Source organism: Leptonychotes weddellii, chromosome 4 (assembly GCF_054177405.1).
Source record: "Leptonychotes weddellii isolate Sample4059 chromosome 4, ASM5417740v2, whole genome shotgun sequence".
NCBI classification, from domain to species: domain Eukaryota; kingdom Metazoa; phylum Chordata; class Mammalia; order Carnivora; family Phocidae; genus Leptonychotes; species Leptonychotes weddellii.
In genome coordinates, this window is record NC_138372.1 from 157,384,123 (window position 1) to 157,406,850 (window position 22,728).

At 43.5% G+C, this 22,728-nt stretch overlaps 1 protein-coding gene and 1 long non-coding RNA gene across 4 annotated transcripts in view; both read right to left on the reverse strand.

Moving 5' to 3' along the window:
• Positions 1–95: 95 nt before the first annotated feature.
• WASHC5 (WASH complex subunit 5) overlaps positions 96–22,728 on the reverse strand; it is a 58,852-nt gene continuing 36,219 nt past the window's right edge. The window contains exons 18-29 of one of the 3 annotated variants that reach the window (XM_006739561.3): positions 21,554–21,655; positions 20,632–20,811; positions 19,342–19,466; positions 16,857–17,019; positions 16,318–16,420; positions 16,151–16,230; positions 12,556–12,659; positions 11,616–11,745; positions 10,240–10,336; positions 6,621–6,774; positions 3,497–3,584; positions 96–578 (exon numbers count right to left, since the gene is read on the reverse strand). In XM_006739561.3, coding sequence (XP_006739624.1) covers positions 522–578; positions 3,497–3,584; positions 6,621–6,774; positions 10,240–10,336; positions 11,616–11,745; positions 12,556–12,659; positions 16,151–16,230; positions 16,318–16,420; positions 16,857–17,019; positions 19,342–19,466; positions 20,632–20,811; positions 21,554–21,655 — 1,383 coding nt within the window. In that variant the 3' untranslated portion in view covers positions 96–521. Of the gene's footprint in view, positions 579–3,496; positions 3,585–3,606; positions 3,741–6,620; positions 6,775–10,239; positions 10,337–11,615; positions 11,746–12,555; positions 12,660–16,150; positions 16,231–16,317; positions 16,421–16,856; positions 17,020–19,341; positions 19,467–20,631; positions 20,812–21,553; positions 21,656–22,728 lie in introns of those variants that run through there. The other 2 variants (XM_031034765.2, XM_031034766.2) reach the window with 2 other exon arrangements.
• Positions 12,765–16,143, reverse strand: LOC145720982 (uncharacterized). Its single transcript, XR_014144389.1, has 2 exons — positions 14,506–16,143; positions 12,765–14,403 (listed from the first exon to the last, which is right to left on the reverse strand). It is a non-coding gene; the product is annotated as an uncharacterized LOC145720982 (long non-coding RNA).

Sequence of the window (22,728 nt, forward strand, 5' to 3'; positions counted from 1 at the left end):
TGGTACGTGGTCCACAGATTGTGTGGTCTCTGTGTTTGCTATCACCACCATCCTGCGTGGTGTATCCACGGGACTGACCCAGCACGTGGCTTACCTTCCAGAAAAGGTGGTTTTTTTTTTACAGGATGAATATACAACTTTGTAGTCACAGGCAGAAGGAGAACTTTGGGTACTGGCAATACTATTTTACTGAAAATCCAGAGTTGCACAAATAGTTCTTTAGAACATAAAACTAAATGGATTTATACGTAACAATTACATTCAGCATTTATAAGAGGCAGTACAAAAATGTGTTCTGCTTCTACGTGATATAAATTGCATATAATACCATGATTTAAACAATATTATATCAAGTAGTGCCGTGAGATACATCTTACTCAGAATATCTGATGTTTCCCACAATTAAGGGAAAAAAAATGCAGTTCTATGAGCAGCTGAGTTTCTTCACTTCTAAATTCATTTTAGTAACAAGAAGATTTAAGGACGATCCTTTCATCAAAGAAGCAGATGTCAAAAAAAATTTACAGGACTGTTCTGAATTCATCAAAAATGAAATTAGGCACGTGAGCTTCAGCAACCTAAAACAATGAAACAGGAGAGTTAAATTATTCATAGTGTTAGAACAAGTTCAGAATTTTCCACACGAAAGTTAAGTGAAAATACGCTCTGGAGCAAGGTGAATCACGGGAATGCTGGATTCACAGAGGTGGATGGCTCCCGAAACTGCTGGCTTCTGTTTCTGCTGTTCGTCACCCTGGGGTCTAACTTCTTGGCCCCGCCGACATCGGAGGGAATGCCGTCCAGCGCTCCCTGCCTCATCCTTGGCTCTCAGAGGCACTTGGATCTGCTAGGAATGTGCAGGCCTCTGGGAAGTACGAAGAGGTCATCTGAGGTCACCTCACAAGGGACTGATGACCCACCCGGGGAAGAACAGCATGTCGCAAGTGACAGGCCAGAGGGGGGAGAGAGGAGGAAAGAAGGGCCTGGAAAGCATGCATTCCTGAACTGTTCTGAGGGGAAGCCCTGAGAGGGGTGGGGGAGGGTGAAAGAGTGGAATGTAGAGCCAGGTGACCTCCAACTGCTAGAAATGGGTATTTTTTAATAATGTACTGGCAATACTATTTTTACTGAAAAAAGGAGCGTTGGTTTTTTCTGATTATAACGGTGTGTCACCTGCTACTTAGAGGAAATTTAGCAAATGCAGAGGAATGTAAAAAGAAGTAATCACGCATCTTAATCCCCTAGAGAAAACTAAACCTGATAATTATTCTATAATGAATCCCTCTAATTTACACAGACACACTCAAAACTAGGTTCACATAATCTTGTGTCCGTATTTACCTCTGCTAAATCTTATGGACATCCTTGTACACCTATCTTCGTGAACTTCTGCACATATATCCAGCAGATAAATTCCAGGCAGTTGAATGGCTGGGACCAGGTGAATATATGACAAGTTTGTTTGTTTGTTTTTAATAAAGCCAAATTGCCCTCCCATAGGATAAACAGTTTGCACCGCCATCGACAGTACTGAGAAGTCCTATTTCTCCAAACCCTTCCATGCAGCGGGAGTCCAACATTTAACTTTTTACCAGTTGGAGTAAAAAACTGGGTTGGTGGAAACAGTAATTTTACTGTTACTTTGATTTGTGACTCTTGAATTAAGGTCAAACATTTTTACAAATGTTTATTTGCTATTTGTATTTCTTGTCCTGAAAACTGCCTGTTACTATCTCTTGCCTGTTTTTGTTTTTGTTTTCTATTCGATTGGTTATCTTTTTCTTACTCATCTAGAAGAACACGCTATAAATCAAGAAAACCGGTCCTTTGTTAATATTTTCCCCAATTTTTTTTTTTAATTAAGAGACATTTGACAATTCATTATATTCAGCATTCATAAGAGATCAGATCTCTAAATTTTCTTTATGGTTTCCTCCTTTGGTGTTTATCTAGAAATTTCTGAGAGCTGATACATATTTGTGTAAAATTTCTGAATTTATTGGTTCCATTTTCCACATGATCTGTAATTTATTTTGATACATGGAAGATGTGAAGAGACTAATGGGCTAATTTTTAACCACATAATGAACTAATTGTGCCAGCAATGTTGACTAAAATATTTCCTTTCTCCCCTCATTTGAGAGGCTACTTTTCCTCAGGTGCTACTGTATGCGCTCGGATTTGTTTATAGACTACATATTCTGGTCTATTGATCCATCTACTGGGTTTCATACCAGTACCACACTATTGATTTTGGTAGCTTTATAATATTTTTAAATACTTGGTATGTTTTAGTGTCTTCTTTTTAAAACAATTCTTTTGGCCTGAGTTCTGTAAAATTTTTAAAAATTTTCTCACCCCCCGCCCCAGGTAAAAAAATTATCTGGATTTTGATCATAGCTGCACTAAACCTATAAACTTATAAATACTATTTGAGTTTCCTCATTCAGAGAGACGGAAAAATTAAAAAATGTTTATAGTTTTTCTAAATTTTTTTTCTAAACTGTCTTTCTTATAGAGGTTATAATTCCTGACTACTTGTTAATTCTACAAATGGGATCTTTTTCCTATTTTTGAATTGGTTATTCGTGTATTTACCTTGTACACTGTCTAATCAGCTTTTTTGTATGCTTATTATTTTAATAGTTTTCCACATGATTCTAGTGGGGATTCAAGGAAGACAACTACATCCTCAATAAATAATACAAATTTGTTTTCCTTTTTTTATGCATTTTTAAATTGTCACTTCTTGTTTTATTGCCTTGAACCTGAGCGACACAAGTAGCAGCGGGAGTCAGTACGGCCGTATTACGGCGACGGCGCGGACTTCAATGGGAATGCTGCTAGTTTCACTAAGTATGATGTTGCTAGTTAGTTTTTAAAACATCGTCTTCGGCTTTTGTTACTAAAAAAAAGTATCTTTGATCCCTAACCTACCGATTTTTTAAAATCAGAATGGCTTTTCAGAATCTATCGAAAAGTCTTTTATATTTTAGTATCAAGCTCTGCATTTTGAGCGAAAACTTACCAAAGTGGAATTACTAGTGAGACAGGAAAAGGAGAGTATCTTAGAGGGTAAAACGAAGCCATTTTTGGGAACTCTGGCCAAGTACTTTAGTTGTGAACTCAAGCAAACCTGCTGTGGGAGCCAGGTTTTCGGGACGGGGAAAAAACCAACCACACAATTAGTTCCCTGCCCTGGCCCCTTAAGGACTCCCCTCCTGGCCCGCGCCCCTGAACTGCTCCTAGACCGGGACCGGGACCGGGACCGGAAGCGGGTGCGCCGCTCACAGGACGAGGGCGTGCTAGTGAGAGGAGCGGGCAGGTGGCGTGACGCCCGCCGCACGCAGAAGGGGGCGCCCTCCCCGCCGCGGGTCGGAGCCGGGGCTCGCGCAGCCGCGGGCGGGAGCTAGTGGGCGCGCTCCCAGGAGCGCAGGGCCACCCGCAGCGCCATCTTGCTACAGAAAGCGCTTCAGTCGTAGTGTCCGGTGCTTACCCTCCTAGGTAGCTTTGTGTACCGAACATAATCCTCCAGAAAGAGAAGGGCGCCCACAACATCCGCAGGCATTTCAGGGATCTTCTGGCTGTAACGGAGAAGAGTCTGGATCAAGTCACTGCTTTGCGCACGGCGGACAGGGTAAGTCCACTCACTTCTTCACTTGCTTTCTCAACACTGGAGCCCTTGATAATGAGATGAGGGTTCTCCTGTGTAAAACTTCCTCAAGTATAGGGCCTAAGGGCTAGGGGCAGATAGAAGTTAGTAATTAAGAGAAGAGCCAGTCCTGTCAGCCTGGGGTTTGCCCCGGAAGTCTCCGTTCTGACTTTAAACAGAAAATACCGTGAGCACAAACCCCAACTCCCAGATCGGCAGACAAGGCCTTAACCCTCGGTTACAGCTGCATCCTCCGAATTCCAACGACACATTACTAAGTGAAGCCAGAGGAGAAGAAATCTCTGGAACAGCCTCTTGATTCCTGTCGTCATGCTGCCCGCAGATCTGCAGAACACGACCGAGGAGGGGATGAAGTCTGCGCCGAGCGCTTCACGCGGGCCTCCACGACGCCCGCCGGCGGGCCAGCCTCATCTCCCTCCCCCTCAGCACCTCACGGTTCATGGGCTGGCAGGTCCCCGAACAGGCCACACCTCCCCACCCCTCTGCCCGCGGACTTGAAAGTAAACCAGGCATCTTTCCAGTTCCAGCGTGGGTTCTGCCTCCTCTGGAAGTCTAACCTGACTCCTCTGGGCAGGTGGCCTTTTCTTGTGCTTTCATCATACTTAGTATCTGCCCCCCAAGACTCTTAAATTTTCAGTTGTTTGTATGCTGGTTTCTTTGAGGGCCTGGGTCATGCCTTTATCTTTCGGTTTCCAGCATCTGTGATTGTACCTGCACACAGGTGTCAGATACACACAGCATGTAACAACCTTCTGTATGGGATCCTCCTCCTTGTTCATTCATACAACTACTGTGTTGCCAAGCACTGTTCCAGGGCTGGGAATGCAGCAAAGTACGTGACAGTCTTCTTATGCAGCTCACATTCTTTCTGCACATCAAAAAGGAACTTTTCGCTCTTAAAATTATTTCCAATTTAGGCACAGACTGGCATTTTCTGATTAACGAAGGATTTCATGCAACTGGATTACTGGTTTATTTCCCTGATGATTTTTTGCTCTTGAAAAGAAGGTTGAAGAGTGATTACAACTGGAAAAGTTGCCACTGCTCTGGATCTTTCAGTGTGTGACCAGGGCTGTGTTTATATTTGCTCTGCTCCCGGCGAGGGCAGGGAAAGAGCCTCCATGCATCCCAGGTTCCTTCTGTCACTTCCCTTAGCCGGATCAGAAACCCAGAGCCCCAGCGACACCTGCCTCCTGATGGGCTCTCTCAGGGTCCCCAGAAACATGCTGTGCCACAGCCACACTTGGTAGTCGTCAGTGAAGAAGGACCAGCAGGAAGGACTTGCCAATTCTTGACAGATGGGGAGCTACAGCTGGGGTGGTGGGTGTGGAGGTTTCTTCCCAATCTCCCTGTACCGCCTGAACTGTGGTCCTTGGCTCCCTCTCCACAGTCCGGGGCCCAGATGCACTAGGTTTCTAGGTGCCCACTGCGTTCCTTTGCAACCAGCCTCATTTTGTGATCGCTACAATTTCATCTCTGAGACTTCCCTACCCTTCTGGGCTACCTTCTGCTTTTCAGTTGTTAAAAAGTGTGCTGTTGGAAGCAAGGCTCACCGGATGTCCTAGAAAAACATCCAGTGTGTGTTTGTTGTTCAGTCCATTAACTAAGGCGAGGAAGAACTCTACTGACTGAGGCTCTTGGGGAAGAGATGTCAGGATTTAAGAAGAATGCAAGGTCACTATGAGCCATGGGTATCCAACGGGTGTCAAGAAGCCAGTACTGCAATTTTAGCTGCCCTGCACTCCACCGGGGGCCTGGCGGTCCTCTCGAAGGGGTCGGCTGTTTTTGGAATCTCAGTACAAGCTTGGGAAACCACAGAGAAAATGTAGAGAGGAGGGTCAACAGCCAAGTGGAACCCCCAGAAGAGGTCACGGACACGGTGAGTAGCCACAGCGCGGTGAACAGGAAGGGGTAGAAGCAGCTTATCTAAAGAAAAAGAAGACCTAAGGCAGCATCCTGACGTTCACAATGTGGGGTGAGGCAAAGGTAGGAGACTGCATTTATCCCAATTAGAGAGTGTAGAGGAAGGCACGACGGGTGAGATTTCAGAGACAGGAAGAAATTCTTCATGCGTCACAATGAGCGACTTTCCAGGGCCGGGCACACCACCACCAGCATCCGACCTTGCCGTGGGAGATGATGGTGCCTCACTGATGGCCGGATCCCAGGAGGACTCCTGCCAGGGATGCCTGAGCACTGGTTCATGCCCTGGGTGGAAGGTTAACTAAATGGGTCTCTGAAATCATGTCTGGTGAGGACTGCTCTGTGAGGTCCTGGAAGGTCATTCCCATTAGTCTTTAAGTTACGTTGACCAAAGTGACCAAGTGGCAATCTTCCAGACTTTGGATGTACAACATGCCAGAGAAATTAATTTAGGGGCCTGACCCTTTAGAGTAACAGAGGAGGCTCGGGACCCAGCATCTCATGCAAATAGCTTTTTTTTCCTATCCCAGAAAAACCACATGGGGGGGCGGGGGTAGAAAAAAGGCCTGTGAGCCTTGTATCCAATAGGAACTTCTGTGTGATTTCTGTTTCCTCCAACGCCGCGACTCCAGGCTGTGCCCAGGCTCTGACACGGACATGCTCCCTGACTCCCGCTGAAGGATATGAGGCCATCCCAGGCCAGTGGCCCACCCGGACAGCCCAGGCTCCCTGAGCTCTGCGCACAGCGCCCAGAACAGCAGAGGAACAGGCCTGCACTCTCTTCCCTGTGGGGGTCGCTAATCCTGGTCACGACTCGCTCATTCTTGCCAAATCACTGTGGAGTGCACCGAGGGGGCTCCCCCAGCAGGGTGACGAAGGATGGGTGCACCTTTAGTTGCTGCAAACAAAGCTGCTTCACACAGCAGGGTAAAGCAGCCAATTCCCACCTGCACTAGGGAGATAATAAGAGGAATTTGGAATGCAAGGTTCCCAGCCCCCTCTGTAACATCAATTCCTTCAGTACCTTGTGCACTGCTCCACTGTGGAGCGGATAAACTGGCCGATCAGCGCCAGGAACTGTTCGGTGTACCGGGAGTGAAACTGCTTCAGCAGAGTGAGCAGTCCCAGGACGAGTGGCGGCCAGTCCACGGGGTCGGCAGGCTTCCGGCAGACCATTCCTGCAAGGAGCGACAAAGGAGGAATTAGGCCACCCAGCGAAGTGCTTTCCTTTGGTGATGTTCATCCAGGGGGTATGTTTGTGAATGTCAAAATGTTTGGGGACCGTGCCACTGCCGGCAGATGACTATCTGGAGGGAATGACAACTCTGGACTCCAGTTTGAATTAGGCCTGGGTCAGAGTGGTCTGACTCAACATAATAAAATGGTGGCTGATTTTTATAATCACCATCACTGTCTCTTTTGCTTAATATAGTAGCACGTGCCATTATAGGAAAGCTGAAAGATACAAATGAAGGTAAATGAGAAGGTGAACATTACCTATAAGCAACTTCTGTTAGTGGCCGCATAGTAGTGTTAGATGCGCTGAACCACTCTCTTAAATGAAAGCAGTTTAAACCCCAGATAACATATCTAAGAAGTATCTTTAAACACAATGTTGAACGTTATACAGTAAAAGAATCTGCAGGAGAGCCCAGACAGTGGAAGAAGGAAATGTGGGGAGTGAGTGAGCGGCAAAGCTGGCTTTTGCACTAAGGATTTCCCCCCCAATCTGGAGACCTCAGCCTTCTGCCCAGATGGCTGCAGGGGGAACAGGAGCTAGAGCTTAGGGTCTTTGAGGGGAAACACAATGCTGAAAAAGAACCAGGTTGGAGGACTTACATCACCAGATTTCAAGACTTAATTATAATAAGTTATAGTAAGCAAGGCAGTATTGGCATGAGGATAAAGAGATCAATGGAAGAGAAGAGAAAAACCAGAAATAGTCCCACCCTTATAGGAACAATTGAATTTCCATGAATATCCAAATGATTTAATGGAGAATGAGAAATCTTTTCAATAAATGGTGCTGAAACTGGATATCCTTATGCTGTCCATAGAAAGTAATTTTAAATGGACCACAGACCTCAGTGTAAGAGCTAAAACCGCAAAGCTTCTAGAAAAAAAACCATAGAAGAATATCTTTATGACCTTAGGGTTAGTCAAAGATTTCTCAGGATATAGAAAGGACAATTATAAAAGAAAAATAGATAATTGGACATTATCAATATTGAACATTTCTGCTCATTAAAGTCACCAGTAAGAAAATGAATAGGGAAACCAGAGTCTGAGAAAAAACTCACACTATCTACAAAGAACTTGTATCCATGATATATAAATAACTCCTACCACTCAGTGATTAAAAAAAAAAAGCCATCAACCTAATTTAAAAACAGGCAAAGGACTTGAACACTTAACAAAGAAAGACAGAAAGAATGGCCAAAAAGCACATGAAAAAGTGCTCAACATCATGAATCATTAGGGGAAGGCAAATGAAAACTACGAGATACCACACACACCCCCATTAGAACGATTAAAATTAAAAAGACTAAAATTGCCAAATGCTGGTGGGATGTAAAATGTACACCACTTTGGAGAAAGGCATTAGGCGGGCCAGACAGGCCTTCAGATCCCGCACCTGGGTTCCTGTGAAGGCTGGGCCATCCCTTACTTAAACCAGAGATGCCCAAACAAGTTATCCTCATTTCCCTAACCTGGGCCTTGGCAACTCTGAATTTACTCAATGCCCACTGGACGAGACAATGATGGTCATCAGAACATGAAGAAATGACCCTTTCCAGGTGGACAGCAGCAGTGACACTTACAGCAAAAGCTTCCTCTCTGAATGTGGCCCCACGGAGATTCTGCCTTAAAGACAGACCAAGGCAGGCAGGCGTTTCTTAGGTCAGTCTTGAGAGCAACCCTCAGCAGGGTTAAATACGTGTTTTCTGGGTCTCCAAACACCCTGATGTTCCTTCCTAGTCCTACTTACCATTATTTTGCTTCCCAGATTAACACATCACTCTAATTCATGAAAAGAACTGTAGTCAGATATAGATACATCTCTAGGACACTAAAAAGTTTGTTTTGTTTATAGATCTGGAATTCGATGGAAGAGTGAAATGCTTCCTATGGGCAGCTATATAATGAAAGAAATACTACCTAAGAATGAGACCAGTGAACAAATAGTCTTTAATGAAAACAGGATCATCTTCATGCCCTGACAATCTATCATTATAGAGGATCACGTATTCTTGTTTAGTTCTAACACAGAGACAACAGAGGAACAACATGACTCTGAGTCTTGAGATGAACTCCTAAGTCCACCCTGGGATGGTTCTTTCCGTTGATTCTGACCAATATACAGAAAAGGACTTAGCGTCAGGGCAACGCTTGCTCCATGCCAGGAACTGTATTAGGTTGTTCAGAAAATCGGGTTGGCCTGAGAGGTTACGTAACTTGGCCACAGTCACACAGGTGAGCGCTGCTCGAGCCAGAATCCGGACTCACGTCCGTCCGTCAGTCCTGCAGCAGTACTGACGGGCGCCACCACGCTCTGCATTCTGTGGCAGGGGCACATACTGTTATGGGAGCTGTGTCTGGAATCGAGGAGTATTTCTGAATGAGAGGATAAAAACCTTACAGAGATTCCACATCTTTATCCTTAAAAAGCTTATGAAATAGGAAGGGGAAATAGCTCAAGGAAGAAATTCATTTTGGAATTGCTGGCTAAGAAATAGCACATTTACAGGAAAGCTCCTATGATATTTTTGTTTTATTTTATTTTTTTTATTTTAAAGATTTTATTTATTTATTTGACACAGAGAGAGAAAGCACAAGTAGGCAGAGAGCCAGGCAGAGAGAGAGGGAGAAGCAGGCTCTCCACTGAGCAGGGAGCCGGATGTGGGGCTCGATCCCAGGACCCAGGGATCATGACCTGAGCCGAAGGCAGATGCTTAACCGACTGAGCCACCCAGGCGCCCCACCTATGATATTTTTAGAGTAAATAAACCTCTATAGCGGATTTGACAAAGCTCAACTTCAATATAAAGTTTAGAGGCAGAGGAAGGACCTGGGAAGCTATTAGAAAAGTGTTCCTAAAAATAGTAAGATAAAGTGATCAATGGCAAGAAAAAAAAAAAAATAGGGCGATGTGCCTGGCCAGGACAAAGATACGGAAAGGCTTTGGTAGCTCGTCTGTACCGAATACTTTCACATGTCATCACATGTACAGACATTGTAAAGTACTGGCTATGGCTGTTACTTCTCACACGGCAGCTCCTGATACTCGGGAGGCACACGCCACCCGAGATTAGAACGGTAACCAAAGGAGGTTTCTCTCCCACCATGACCAGCTGCGTAAACATTAAAGAAAGGAGAGAAGCAAAGATCCCACACATTTTACAAGTTGGCTAATCTTTGGAAATCAAGGGTGGACTATATTTGGTTAATGGTAAATCCACTGTCTACACCTCATGAAGGGACACTGTACTTCACAGGCCCAAAGATGTGCATTTCCTCCACACTCCTCTAAGGAAAGATCTCGTCGGTGACACAGCACTCTCACTACAAAGAGCTGTTTGGTGAGGTATTAATCCACTGTTAGCGTGTTACTGTGACTTCTTGCAAGGAATGTCATACAGTACCTAGGTTTTTGTTGTACTGAAGTTTTGGCAACTGCGCGATCAAAAAGAGGAAGTTGACAACTGGGAAGTAGGGTAAGCGCTTTGTTGTGATGTATATCTGGAAAGAGAAAGGTAAGAAAAATCGATGGCTTCTTCCCAAGGCACAAGACCGCAGAAAACATGGTCAAATGGAAAGCTTCCATTTTCTTTCCGTTTGCTCTTCAGGCTACCGAAAACAGGGAGGGTTCAGCATTAATTTGCTGCCTGCAGAGTTAAATGTAATACCACCGACCCCTGCAAACATAAAAACCTATATAAAAACGAGCCCTTTTGGGAAGGGAACAATTTTGCTTGGAGATGAGCAGTTACTTTCCCCTCGAATCCTCGTCATGTCATTCACAAAGGGAGGGAAAAGGATGGGACGTGTCGCAGAGCGGTCTCCTTGCTAGCTGCAGTGCACATAGTACAGTCGGGGATACCCGGCCATCGCCCTCCCTCCCTCAACTCCCCGGGTGTCAAGGCAGCGCTCTGGCTGGGAGCCCTGGCTCTGGTCAGACTGCCTGCCTCCCGCGCTCGCCCGTGTGGAGCCCCGGGGAAGTCATCAGCCTCTGAGCTTCGAGTTCCTCACCCGACGATGGCATGGTTCACGGTGCTGCTGAGATGACGGCACGTCACCCACAGCCGGGGCTGACAGGGCTTGGCACGAGGGGAGTGCTCACAAAATGTTAGCTGCTACTTAGTTTCTTAGCTTTTGTCCAAAACCCAGGGGGGCGTATAGCTTTCGTATTTTACAGATTTTGGAAAGGTCAGAGGGTCTAGGCTTACAGCCTATCATCAAAGTCATCAGTATTTCTGCATCAAAACATGAATATTCACTGAAGTATAAACAGCCTTATGTCAGTTCGGGACGAGTTTCGCCACCAAATGAGATCTGGCACCAACTTGGAGAAAAACCTTTCAGCTCGCAGAGGTTTTTGGAAGTCAGAATTGCAGAAGATAGTCTGTGGCCCCAGATTATGGTTGTGATTACTGTCAGCCACGAGGGAAGCATCTCTGGGCCCCAAGGATCAATGCCATCACTTAGCAGCAGTTCAAATAAAAACCCCAGATAAACCTAAAACTGATCTCCTACAGATAAGAGTATCTCACTTTTTAAGGAACCGTGGCAAACACGGTATTACCTGATTCCCATGGCCTGAATCAGGCAGGGAAGGTGTGATCATCCTATCACTCGTGGGAAACTGGAACTCAGGAAGGGAGGGGGCTTAAGAGAATGGAGATTCTGGGATTAGAACCCAGGCTCTCCCAATATTTTAGCAAGTGATCTGCCATCTGGGCCAAATCTCTGCAGGGACCATCCATCTCCTGCCAGTCCACTCCATACTTGAATCATTGACCTTATTCAGTGGGTTGTGGATGCCAGCCGCCTCCAGGTAGGCTGTGATCTCATACAAGAGCGTGTTGTCTTCTTTGGGGTAAGGAAGCGAAGGGTCCTGATAGTGGGCTTCAATATCTGCCAGGAGAGCCCTACGTGAGGAAAAACAAAACAAAACAGAACAGGGATAAACGTTAGAGATGAACACAATTCATACAACAGTTAACACAGGCTATGATGTGATCTTTCCGGGCCTCGGTTTCATCTGTAAAATGAGGCCTTGATCCTCCTAATTCTCAATTTCCATACCTGTGATTGGTTGTTAAGTGGAAAATGTGACGTAGAATATTTTACCTTTTGGAGTTAAATTGAATGCTTTTGCCATTCCAATTTTTATGAACTGACTGAACTGTTTTCAATAACTGCTTTATCAAAAGCGCTGACTTACTGACTGGCAAAAAAAGATTCCTTATTTTTAAGTAGAGGCTGGGAATGAGAGCAAGTTGCTGGGGAGGTGGAGGATATGACTGTTCTTCAGGATGTGTGCCCACAGCCACTCGTGGTAATTAGCACATTTCGAATAGCCCTCCGGATGATCAGTGACTCAGTCCTCCAGAAATCTAGGTGTGGATCTTGGTAACAGTTGCTTTCTCAATCTGTGCAAGTCCTCAGCACAATGTCTGATGTGTCCTAAGTGATCAATAGATGTTGACTGAATAAATGAATCCATCACTAATGAGTGAGTGAGAGAGAGAGAGAGAGAGAGAGAAGACCAAGGGACAAGACTGAGGAAAGGGGCTTATACAGACAGATTTGGTTATCCCTGGGAAGGAAGGCTCTAAATTCAGAGAGCCTTCTTACCTGAAAAGGTCGTAAAAGGGTAAATACTGAAGAAATTGGGGTGCTAATGGATAATGAATAATCCAGGCCCCTAGGTGGCTGTTTCGAATGCCGGCACTTACTTATTGAGATTCTCCAGAGCGGCTGCCAGATGTTTGGAGTCAAACCGACAAGAATAATTGAGTTCATTGGCAATCTGTTGTCTCAGAATCTGCATCTGTCCCACCTGGGAATGAGCAAGAGGAAGAAGAAGGAGAACACACAGTGCTTCCACGTGACAGCGAGGAGGCAAACACGAAGATGACTATTTTCTACTGGAAGGATCACAATGTTCTACAGGAAAATCTAAGGATTTCCTGGACTGGTTCTGTGGCTAAGACCAGTGTCTTCCCTGATGGAGCACAAGGAACGTCTGGATAGACTCCTGTATGCCAACCTCAAATATCCCTGAAGTCTAATATTATACGAAGTAACATGAATGGTCAGTTGTTCACATATTAAAGGTGTCTGTTTTGAAGCTCTACTTATGATCTTTTGAAATAAGTTCTCCAAGCTTAGTAGCTGCTAACGAGAAGCCCTACTTCATTTGTCCTAAGCTGAACTTTCTTGAGTCCCAACGACGCCATTTCACTCTGTTTTTCTAAAATTTGGTGACTATAAGCCTAGCCACATCGCCCAGAATTACAGATCATGTAACAACCTGGGTTATAAAATAAACCTATATAAAATCTTCCAAAAAGGCCCTTCTAACAATGATAACCTCTCATCTAAGGGTTCCTAACCTTGTTCTGGTACCTTGGACCTCTTTGGGAATCTGGTGAAGCCTATTGACACTGTCTTAGAATAATTCTTTTCAGTGTGCAAAATAGGGGCCTGGCTGGCTCAGTAGAGCATGTGACTCTTGACCTTGGGGTTGTAAATTCGAGCTCCACGTTGGGTGTAGAGATTACTTAAAAATAAAATCTTTAAGGGGCGCCTGGGTGGCTCAGTTGTTAAGCGTCTGCCTTCGGCTCAGGTCATGATCCCAGGGTCCTGGGATCGAGCCCCGCATCAGGCACCCTGCTTGGCGGGAAGCCTGCTTATCTCTCTCCCACTCCCCCTGCTTGTGTTCCCTCTCTCACTGTGTCTCTCTCCGTTAAATAAATAAAATCTTTAAAAAAAAAATCTTTAAAATAAAATAAAATAAAATAAATGTGCACAATAAAACATACAGGATAACAATGGAAGCCAGTTGTAACAAAGTATAATTCTCAAACCATTAAAAGACGAGATCTGCAATACAGAGTTATATCAGCATGGCAGATTAAGCACGTCATTTCCGAGTAGTGATGAGCATAAATGATATCTGGAGATGTCTATAACCCCTGTCCAGTGATAGGAAACTATCTTTGGGTCAGGTCTGGGACCGAGTTCAGACTGTTCCAACAAGTTCAATTTGTTGGCATCATAAAGTCAAAAGTAAATTCTTTTTGTGCCCGTGAATTTCTTCATTCCTATTCTAGGAAAGCTGTCCCCAGAAGATTAGCAAGAGGGAGAGGAGGAATCGGAGGGAAGACTGTTTTATGATGCTAGTAACAGTGAGGGAGAAATGGACACAGTGGTTGAGAGCAGAGGAAAGTTAAAAAAAGAGTGGCCTTCTCTAAGAGCAAAGAAAAGATCTTCTTTAGATAAATGGAACCTGTAACAGTTAAGTGTTTTAAAACACCTCGGATGTGTTACTTTTGACCACTATTCTTACTAGATTATTATTCTACTTACGTGAAGAAAATAAAATTTAAAAAATGTTCTCATAAGAAACCTTTTATTAATAGAAAAATATTATTATTGAAAAACTGGAATAGGGCAAGGCCAAGAAAATAGTGGGTTTCCTCAGGCCACTCAATAATGTCCTTCCAACCTTTTATCTGGCCCATGGACCCCTTGCTGAATTCTAGATACTCTATGTCCAAGATTCCGTCGAAAACACCAGTCTAGGAAAGGAAGCAGAGATACGGGCAGTTTAACCTAACTTGCTCTTCTCTAAAGCATATGCAGTCTCCATGTCCACCGTTTCCTCTTTGGTGCTCACTTACTACAAGCCATTGCTAAGGTTCTGGAGGCTGAGCAGCCTGGGAGCCGGTGCACTCCATCTACCCATTTGCTGGCTAGCTCGAGAGGTCTTCGGACTGTCCGTCCTTCTCCAGCTCTCTGGGTAGCGCTGCCCAGCACAGCAGCCAGAGCTGCGTGGGGCTCTTTAACCTTAAACTGATTAAAATGAATAAAAGTTAAAATCCAGTTCCTCATTCCCACAAGCCACATCTTAAATGCTCAATAACTACATGAGGCTAGTGGCTGTCATCAGACAGCGCAGAGTATTTCCATCGCTCTTCCAGATTAGCCAAAGACAAATGGACAAATCTGTCCTTGAGGGCTTTATGTAAAGATCACGGACTTAGACAAATACTTGGTTATTACTGAATTACCAGCAATTACAGCTCACGGAGGTCTGTACTAGCCCCTGGGGAACCTCTTTGAAGCATCTCTGTAATCTCCCTCAGCCTCCCACAGAATTGAGACTCAGGCCTGTCCAACCTCAGGCAATTCTCTGCTCCTCCTAAAGGCTTCCCAGCAATTAGAAACAGCCTGAGAAGCTCTCAGTATCTGGAAATCATGCGGCTAAGGGAGTGTTAGACATCTGTAACAAGAGGACACCCAGCAGAGTCAAAGGCTCTGTGTGTTACCTATTCTAAGTTTCCAAATTAAAAAAAAAAAAGTCACTGCAATTATGGGAAATATATTGTGAATTTGGCCGAGGCACCATCAGTACTATTTCCATGAACAACTAATATATTTGGGAACAAGAGAACGGAACTTCCCCAAATTCCCACAGCAGCCTAGACTTTTCTTGTGGTAGGTGAGACTTTTAACCATGAATTAATTTTCCACCAGGACACCTACTCTTTCCTACTGTTCTGTAAGGGGCTTTCTGAGGAGGCAGCGAGTATTTCCTTTAACTCTGTGTCTCACAGCAAGTGATGATGCTTTGCACATAATGAGTGTTCAGCAAAGCGGTGTTGAATGTCTTGGATCATCACATGATGAGAGGAAGACACACAGAAGACACAGAGGGTCGCCGGAGCTGACACTACGGTGTGAAGGCAGGAAAGCAGGTAAGTGAATTCTAAAGTAACTCAGATTTCCATCCAACAAGTTAATCTCATTTCACTTTCTTACTCATTTCTAAATTTAGACAAGAGTGTTCTATTCATGGTGTAAGGATAACTTACGTCCCAGAGAACTTGGCTTTCTAACATCTGTGCAGACCCAAGAGGGGAGAGAGACAATGTCCTGTGCTAACACCTACTTGGAGCAGATCAGAGCTGTATACTGACAGAGGAGCTCATTAAATAAACCGGTTACGTCAGGATGGAGCACCACTGAGGGAGGAAGATTTCCATTTCTTTGTGTGAAAGCACTTCTTGCCCGAAGTCATTAAAAAAAAAAACCAAAAAACGGTTCTCTTTGGTGAAAGGGGAATGACAGGCCAATCAACGAAAAACACAGTCAAGAACAGTTCCAGAATGGATGATAAAGGACAACTAATTTAGAAATAACGATAAACTGAAGTTTTGTATGTTTGCTTTGATGACAAAAGAAGCATGGCTTTCTCTGGGTAACAAAGTTACAAGAAAATAATTTAAAAAATACAGTATTGATTTTCACCCTCTCTCAACATACCTTCATGATAGCCTCGAGATAAGATGTCCAAATCTTCTGTGTTTTGGCAATGGCGGAAAAATAAATTTTATTCGAATTTGCTGAAAGGTTAAAATATAATTTTCTGTTTAGTAAAAACGGAAAAGCTAGTGTTAACCTCCATCTCAGGCTACTTTCAGAACACTTACCTACTATGCTTTTTAGGGGGCTGACAGCATTCATGAGAGTTTTCAAAGTATCCTGTACAGTTCTGTCTCTCAGGATAATTTTCTGAAACATACTGAGGAAATTCTAAAACAAGAAGACACGTAAGGAACTAAATAATAATAATGACTATAAATATAAATAAATATAATGAATACAGTAAATAATACTTCAGTTAACTAAAGTGCTATACAGAACACAGCCTGGCCTAAGTCACAAAATGCTATAAAGGGTAACAGGGAAGAAGCAACTTCCAGTTCCTGTTAGAAACACCCCCTGTTCGGAGGAGTTGGTTTCAGAGAGAGTCTCAACTTCCTCACATGAAACTCCCCAAACCAGTCTACACATAAAAATACTGTGCTGGCCAAAGAAATTCTAGTTTATGCTCAGTTCTTATCTACCTAACAAGAAGCATATATGTGTGTCTGGTGTTGGTACAGGAAAGCATGAAAGAAAAGCTAAATGAGCTACTCTCCCCTCTCCAAGGGCAGCGGGAAGCATGCACAGAAGCTGAAAAGCTCACCTGTAGCTCTTTGACAATCATAAAGCACAGAAGCCTGTCTAACCCGTTCAGACCAAAAGTCCCCAAGGTGGTCTGGATTTCTGAGAAGAGGCGGCTGCTGGTTACTTCTTGGTGAGTTTTCATATCGTACCAAGTGTTCAGCTGGTCAATGTGACACGTCATTCTAAAAGAAAAACAAACACTCAAAACCCAAAAGCAGCTCAGAATGAGTTCATCCTGAGGAGATGTGGGACGCAACAGGATTTGGGCATCAGCTATGAGGAACGATGGTTATGTGATCTGCTTAATAACCTCCGCATCTAGGCACCCAGTGTATCTCACGGTGAATGCCCAATTGCCAGGAAGGCAAAATTCAGTGAAATCACCTTTTCCTGCCCTATGGCAGGTCACCGGTTTGTCTCATTCATTTCCACTGAGTCGGGCTGTTGTTTGGAGCTGAGCAGAGAGGACGAGGTTGGATTTGGTTGTCAGGCTGGAAGACGTGAGAGCCCAGTTTTCTCTCCACAGGATCTTTCTTAGATTCCCAGAGACCGGGCCATAAGAGTCTTGTGTCATTTCCATTTTGATAAGAAAGGAACTTCAAATCCTGCCGCCCTATGGAACATTTGTGACTATGACAACACAGCCATTTCCTCTTTCCTCCCGGTTCTGGTCACCAGCCAGTGATTCCTTTCAGACTTAAGAGTGTGCTGACAGCAATGATAACAACCGGCAGTATTTACTGAGCACTTCTTAGATGTCAGGTTCTGTGCTAAGACCTTTTCCTTTTCATCCTCATCATGGCTCTGTGATATTCAAGCTGTGTGATCCTCATTTTACAGATGAGACAACTTAGTGAGGCCTGATTCCAACACCACATTCTTAACCACCATTTTACTGGCTCTCAAATGCTGGCACAGGGGGCCTTAAATCACTGTTGGGTGGGTTCAGAATATATGCCCAGATCCCATTCCTGGGGTTTGACTGGGTAGGTCTGTGGCGGAAACCCACCCTTGAAATTCTAGTAAGCTCCACGGAGGATATGCTCCCAATTCTAAGAGCCAGGACATCTCTTTACTGAAATGAAGCTCGGGAGGAGAGGCTTATATTTGGAAGGAAATGGGAAGAACGAGATTTCCAGAACTGCATTCTACTTTCAAGCTTTGAAGTATCCTGCTCCTGTCACCCAGTGCTGGCACTCTGAATGTGTCACTTGAGAGGCGCCCAGTGTTGATGAATCAGTCGGTAATATCCTAATGCTTAGTCCTCTCTGCAGGTCTTAACATGGCACTAGATGGAGAGTCTTCTAGAAGGGCTTCAGTGACCCACCCTTGGGTACCAAGAAAGCAGGAGTTATAAAACATTTTGGGTCATTTACTCTTTTTCCATGAGTCATAGACAAAACTCATTTGTGCTTGAATTTTTGGAAGAAGTTTACATATAGAGTGTTAAGTTGCGTAACTTTTGAGAGACCAAATAAGCTGGAATTTGAAGGAGGTACAGAAGAGCCATGTCATAAAGATATTCAACTTACACAAATCCAACAACACATGCACTGCTGGACAGAGAAGAGAAGTTACCTTTCCCTGGGTAATCACACCAACCACTCCACTCAGTGAGCGTGCGCACAGGGCTAAACACGAGACAGAAAATAGGAGCCTGCTCTTCCCTCAGCTGGGCTTAGTACCAACTGCCTCGTCAGAAGCTCAACAGAAAAAGGCGCAAAACGAGACGTAAAGACAGAAGCAGTGTGCAAGGCTCTCCCATGGTGCCCACCTAAAATATTCTTAAGGGTGGTTTGATTATAATGAGATGTTCACCCATGTGACCATACACGAACTGTGACCCACTGCATGCAGAGCTGTGCAGCCTGCCCTTGAACGGCACAGTGTTTAGTAGGAGTCAGGCCCCGGGGTCAGAGGCTACCGTTTAGACCCAGACCTTGGATAAGTGACTTATCTTTTATCTGTGCCTCAGTTACTTCTCTTTAACATGGAAAGAATAACAATACCTCAGAGACTGCTGTGATGTGTAAATGAAGGGATGTGTATGAAGGGCTGAGAAGTGTGTACAAGGTAAGTGCTAGAAAAGTGCATGGGTGTGCAGGTAATCTTCAAAGGTCTTGTGACAAGTGCAAGACTCAGTGACGGGCATGGGGCACTGTGCCACAATTACACAGGTACAGATGAGCAATCTAATCAAAAAAGTTTTCATACGCCAGGGAGTCCGCGGGCCCAAGTGAGTAGGACAGTAGTTGGAAAGCAAGAGGAGCATGAAACTAAAAGGTGGCTGAACAGACCTTAGATTTATCTTAGCCTCTATTTCCTTGGACCGGGGTCTCCTCAGGCACACTGCGGAAAATACCCCGTCTCAGAAAAAGTGACTCTAATAAACCCATTAGAATTGATCCAAGTGTCGTAGGAACAAGGGTGTGATCTGAGGAAAATGTTCAGAGACTTCTATTGTCCACCGTGTTCAAGGCCCAGTGGAATTCAGATACACCTACTTGGGGTCTGTGATCCTCAAGATTTCTCTGCACAGTCGACCGATAAATGTTACGGACTCGTCCACAGGGGTAAACTTTGGTATTGGAATATGAGTAGACTGGTACATACTCTGCCAATCCTGAATCTAGAAACCAAACCAAACCATAAGTATTTAGTACAATTAGCCCTTGAACAACATGAGGGCCAGGGCACTGACCCCCACCACAGTTGAAAATCCACATGCAACTTTTGATTCCCTTAAAACTTAACTACTAAAAAAACCCCCAAAAAACCCAAAAACAAAAAACAATAACAACAAAAAACTTAACTACTAATTAATAGCCTACTGTTTACCAGAAAAGCCTTATCAATAACATAATTAACACATATTTTGTATATGTATTATATACTGATTCGTACAACATAAGCTAGAGAAAAATGTTAAGAAAGTCACAAGGAAGAGGAAATATATTTTACAGTACCACACTATATCTATCGGAAAAAATCTGTGTATAAATGGACCCTCGTGTTCAAACCCATGCTGTTCAAGGGTCAACTGTACCTCTTTGATAAGATAACCTAGTTATTCTTTTTCCACGTAGTTTTACAAATATAATGTTGCATAAACAGTGACAATAAATGCTCCTTGGTTTTGAAGAGGAAACTTAAAACTGTATTAATAGCTCCCAGAAATGCCACATGTAACATTTATAAAAAAGAAATATTTGTGACAAGCTAAGTGACTGAGAAGTGAGAAGAGACACAGGCATTTCTGGCTTTCTGTCTTTAAGTTAACCTGTATCGATGTAATAATAAAATTCCAAAATATCATAAGGCTGGTAGATACTTAATCTATTAAGATTCCAAATGAAATCTTGTGAGTTCCCTAATTAAAAACTTACTCCTTGTCAACTACTGACCAAAATCAAACTTCCCTGAAGGTACTCTGAAGGTATTCGTGACCATCTAATGCTTACTGATTCTTAGTAACTATTTAAGTAAACTTTCTTGTTGGCATTTCTGAGGTTTGGAGCATGTATTTAATTTTCTTTTTAAGATTTATTGATTTTAGAGAGACAGCGAGAGAGAGCAAGAGCAGAGGGACAGAGGGAGCGAGAATCTGAAGGAGAGTCCATGCTGAGCGTGGAGCCCGACACGCGGGGCTCGATCTCCCAACCCTGAGATCACAACCTGAGCCGAAACCAAGAGTCAGAGGCTTAACTGCACCACCCAGGTGCCCCCTTGGGGCATGTATTTTAAATGTCAGAACAACAAATGTAGTCAAGAATTTTCAAAATTTAATTAGATACCTTTGTTCTTAAGAAGTTATTACACTCTTGTTCCACATTATAATTTATAATACGAGAAACTTCTTCCTGCCAAATCTTCAGACCATAAATGTTGACATAGTCCTGTATGTACTCAAAAGAGCGATGGAATCCATCCATGGTAGCCCCCAACTCTTTCAGCTTGGGCATCAATTCACTTGACTGTGCAAAAGGGGAAACACAAATCTATTACACTGGAGTAGATGATCAACCACTAATATCTACATTAGACTTTAAATGAGACGTCTACTGGGAGACAACGATAGTTGAAGACAGCTTTGGAAATAACTCATTTCCTACCTCAACTAGGATAAGTGGCAACTTATGTCAGACATTCAGCAAAGAAGAGGTTTCATTCATTTGGGAAGGAAGACTCATACAAAAGAATATAAAAAATGAAAGTTGACGATTTCTCTCACGTCATTTGATGAATATATATGTAACCTTAAAATACTTAAAATAGTTTAAATTGAATTTACTGGGGTGAAAAGTACCCTAGATATAAATTTTAGGCCCATTTTTTTTTTCCTCCTGAGAAAAATGAGCATATTCTTTAACAGATCAAAGAACATAAAAAATTACAGGCTTTATAGTTCCTATGTGCCTTAGGGTTAGCATATTCTTCTAACTTTAAGAAGTAACTCTGAATTGCAGACATCAGTTCAATTCTTAAAATTGGGGATCAACAAGTGACAGGAAAGGGCTGGTTTTGGAAAGGATTTTCTTATCGTACAAACAGATTACAATATGGGATTGAAAAGCACATTGGTCACTTGCACTGAACATCATATTTTAGATATGTGTTAGGAGGAAAGGTCTTGTTCCTGATAGTTAGAAATAGTGTGCTCATCCATTCTGCAAGCTGGGCAGAGAGAAAGGACAGACCCATCTGGTCATCTGGTACCTTGGCTCGGGGGTTGAAGATCAATCCCTTATGAAGAGCAAAAGCAACGCGTTTAACTAGCTCCTTCCTTATTCCATCTTCCAGTAACTGTTTTGGATCTACCTGTGTGCAAATTAAAAAGCAATGAATGGCAGTGAGGGAAAGTTCTGTTGTGAAGAAATCCAAAGGAAAGACGGTTTCCAGAATCTGTGGGGGAGCCCTCTCCTACCCCATTTCTCAATGATTGGGACTTTTCTCCTTTCCTGTCCCTCTGATCTTGTGCAGCTTGGACAGAATGATTAAACCTGTAACTCTTTAAGACTCGGCTGACTGCAGTAAAATTCATGATTTTACAACATGACTTCCCAAGATGGTGGGTCTGAAAAGTTTTAAATTGTCTCTCATTTTTTAAATCATTAAAAGTAAAAAGTGTCTTTTCTCCGCACCAGGAGGAAGGGTGGAATGTAGGGCCTGCCCTTGAATTCAGTGCATGCCTTTCTTCCCCATGTTACCTCAGGGCATCTCCAATCCCGTGAGCAAACTGAAGCTTGCAAACAGATTTAACAATTCTCTTTTCTTTCAGCATTCTTGGAATGCTGTTTGTAATTAGGGAGATAAAATGGGAAAGCAAATCTGCCATGGAACTCTATAAACTTATTTTACTGGTTCTTTTTTCTGTAATGAGAAAGCATTTGTTATTCCCTAAAAGACTGTCTCCTATCATATCCATAAAACATCAAATAGTTTGAACATAATCCTTTGAATTCCCTGAGACTTGTCTCTTGTACTTTTAATTTGTAAAATGAACCATTATTTTAAAAAGTCATAAAGACAAATGGATGGGTTCCATCTGGGTTTGATTATATTTAAACTTTAAGAACGACAATTGCAATGAAAGTTGCACAAAATACAAAAGCCAGAGAAGCATGTTGAGCTACATCATGACTAAGTAATCAGCAAAATTCAGACTGGAAAAAACAACAGGTCAAAGCCTGTGGGTTCCACTCTGGAAAACAGTATGGAGGGTCCTCAAAAAGTTGAAAACAGAGGTACCGTACAACCCAGCAATCGCACTACTGGGTATTTACCCCAAAGATACAAATGTAGGGATCCGAAAGGGTACGTGCACCCCGATGTTTATAGCAGCAATGTTCACAATAGCCAAACTATGGAAAGAGCCAAGATGTCCATCGACA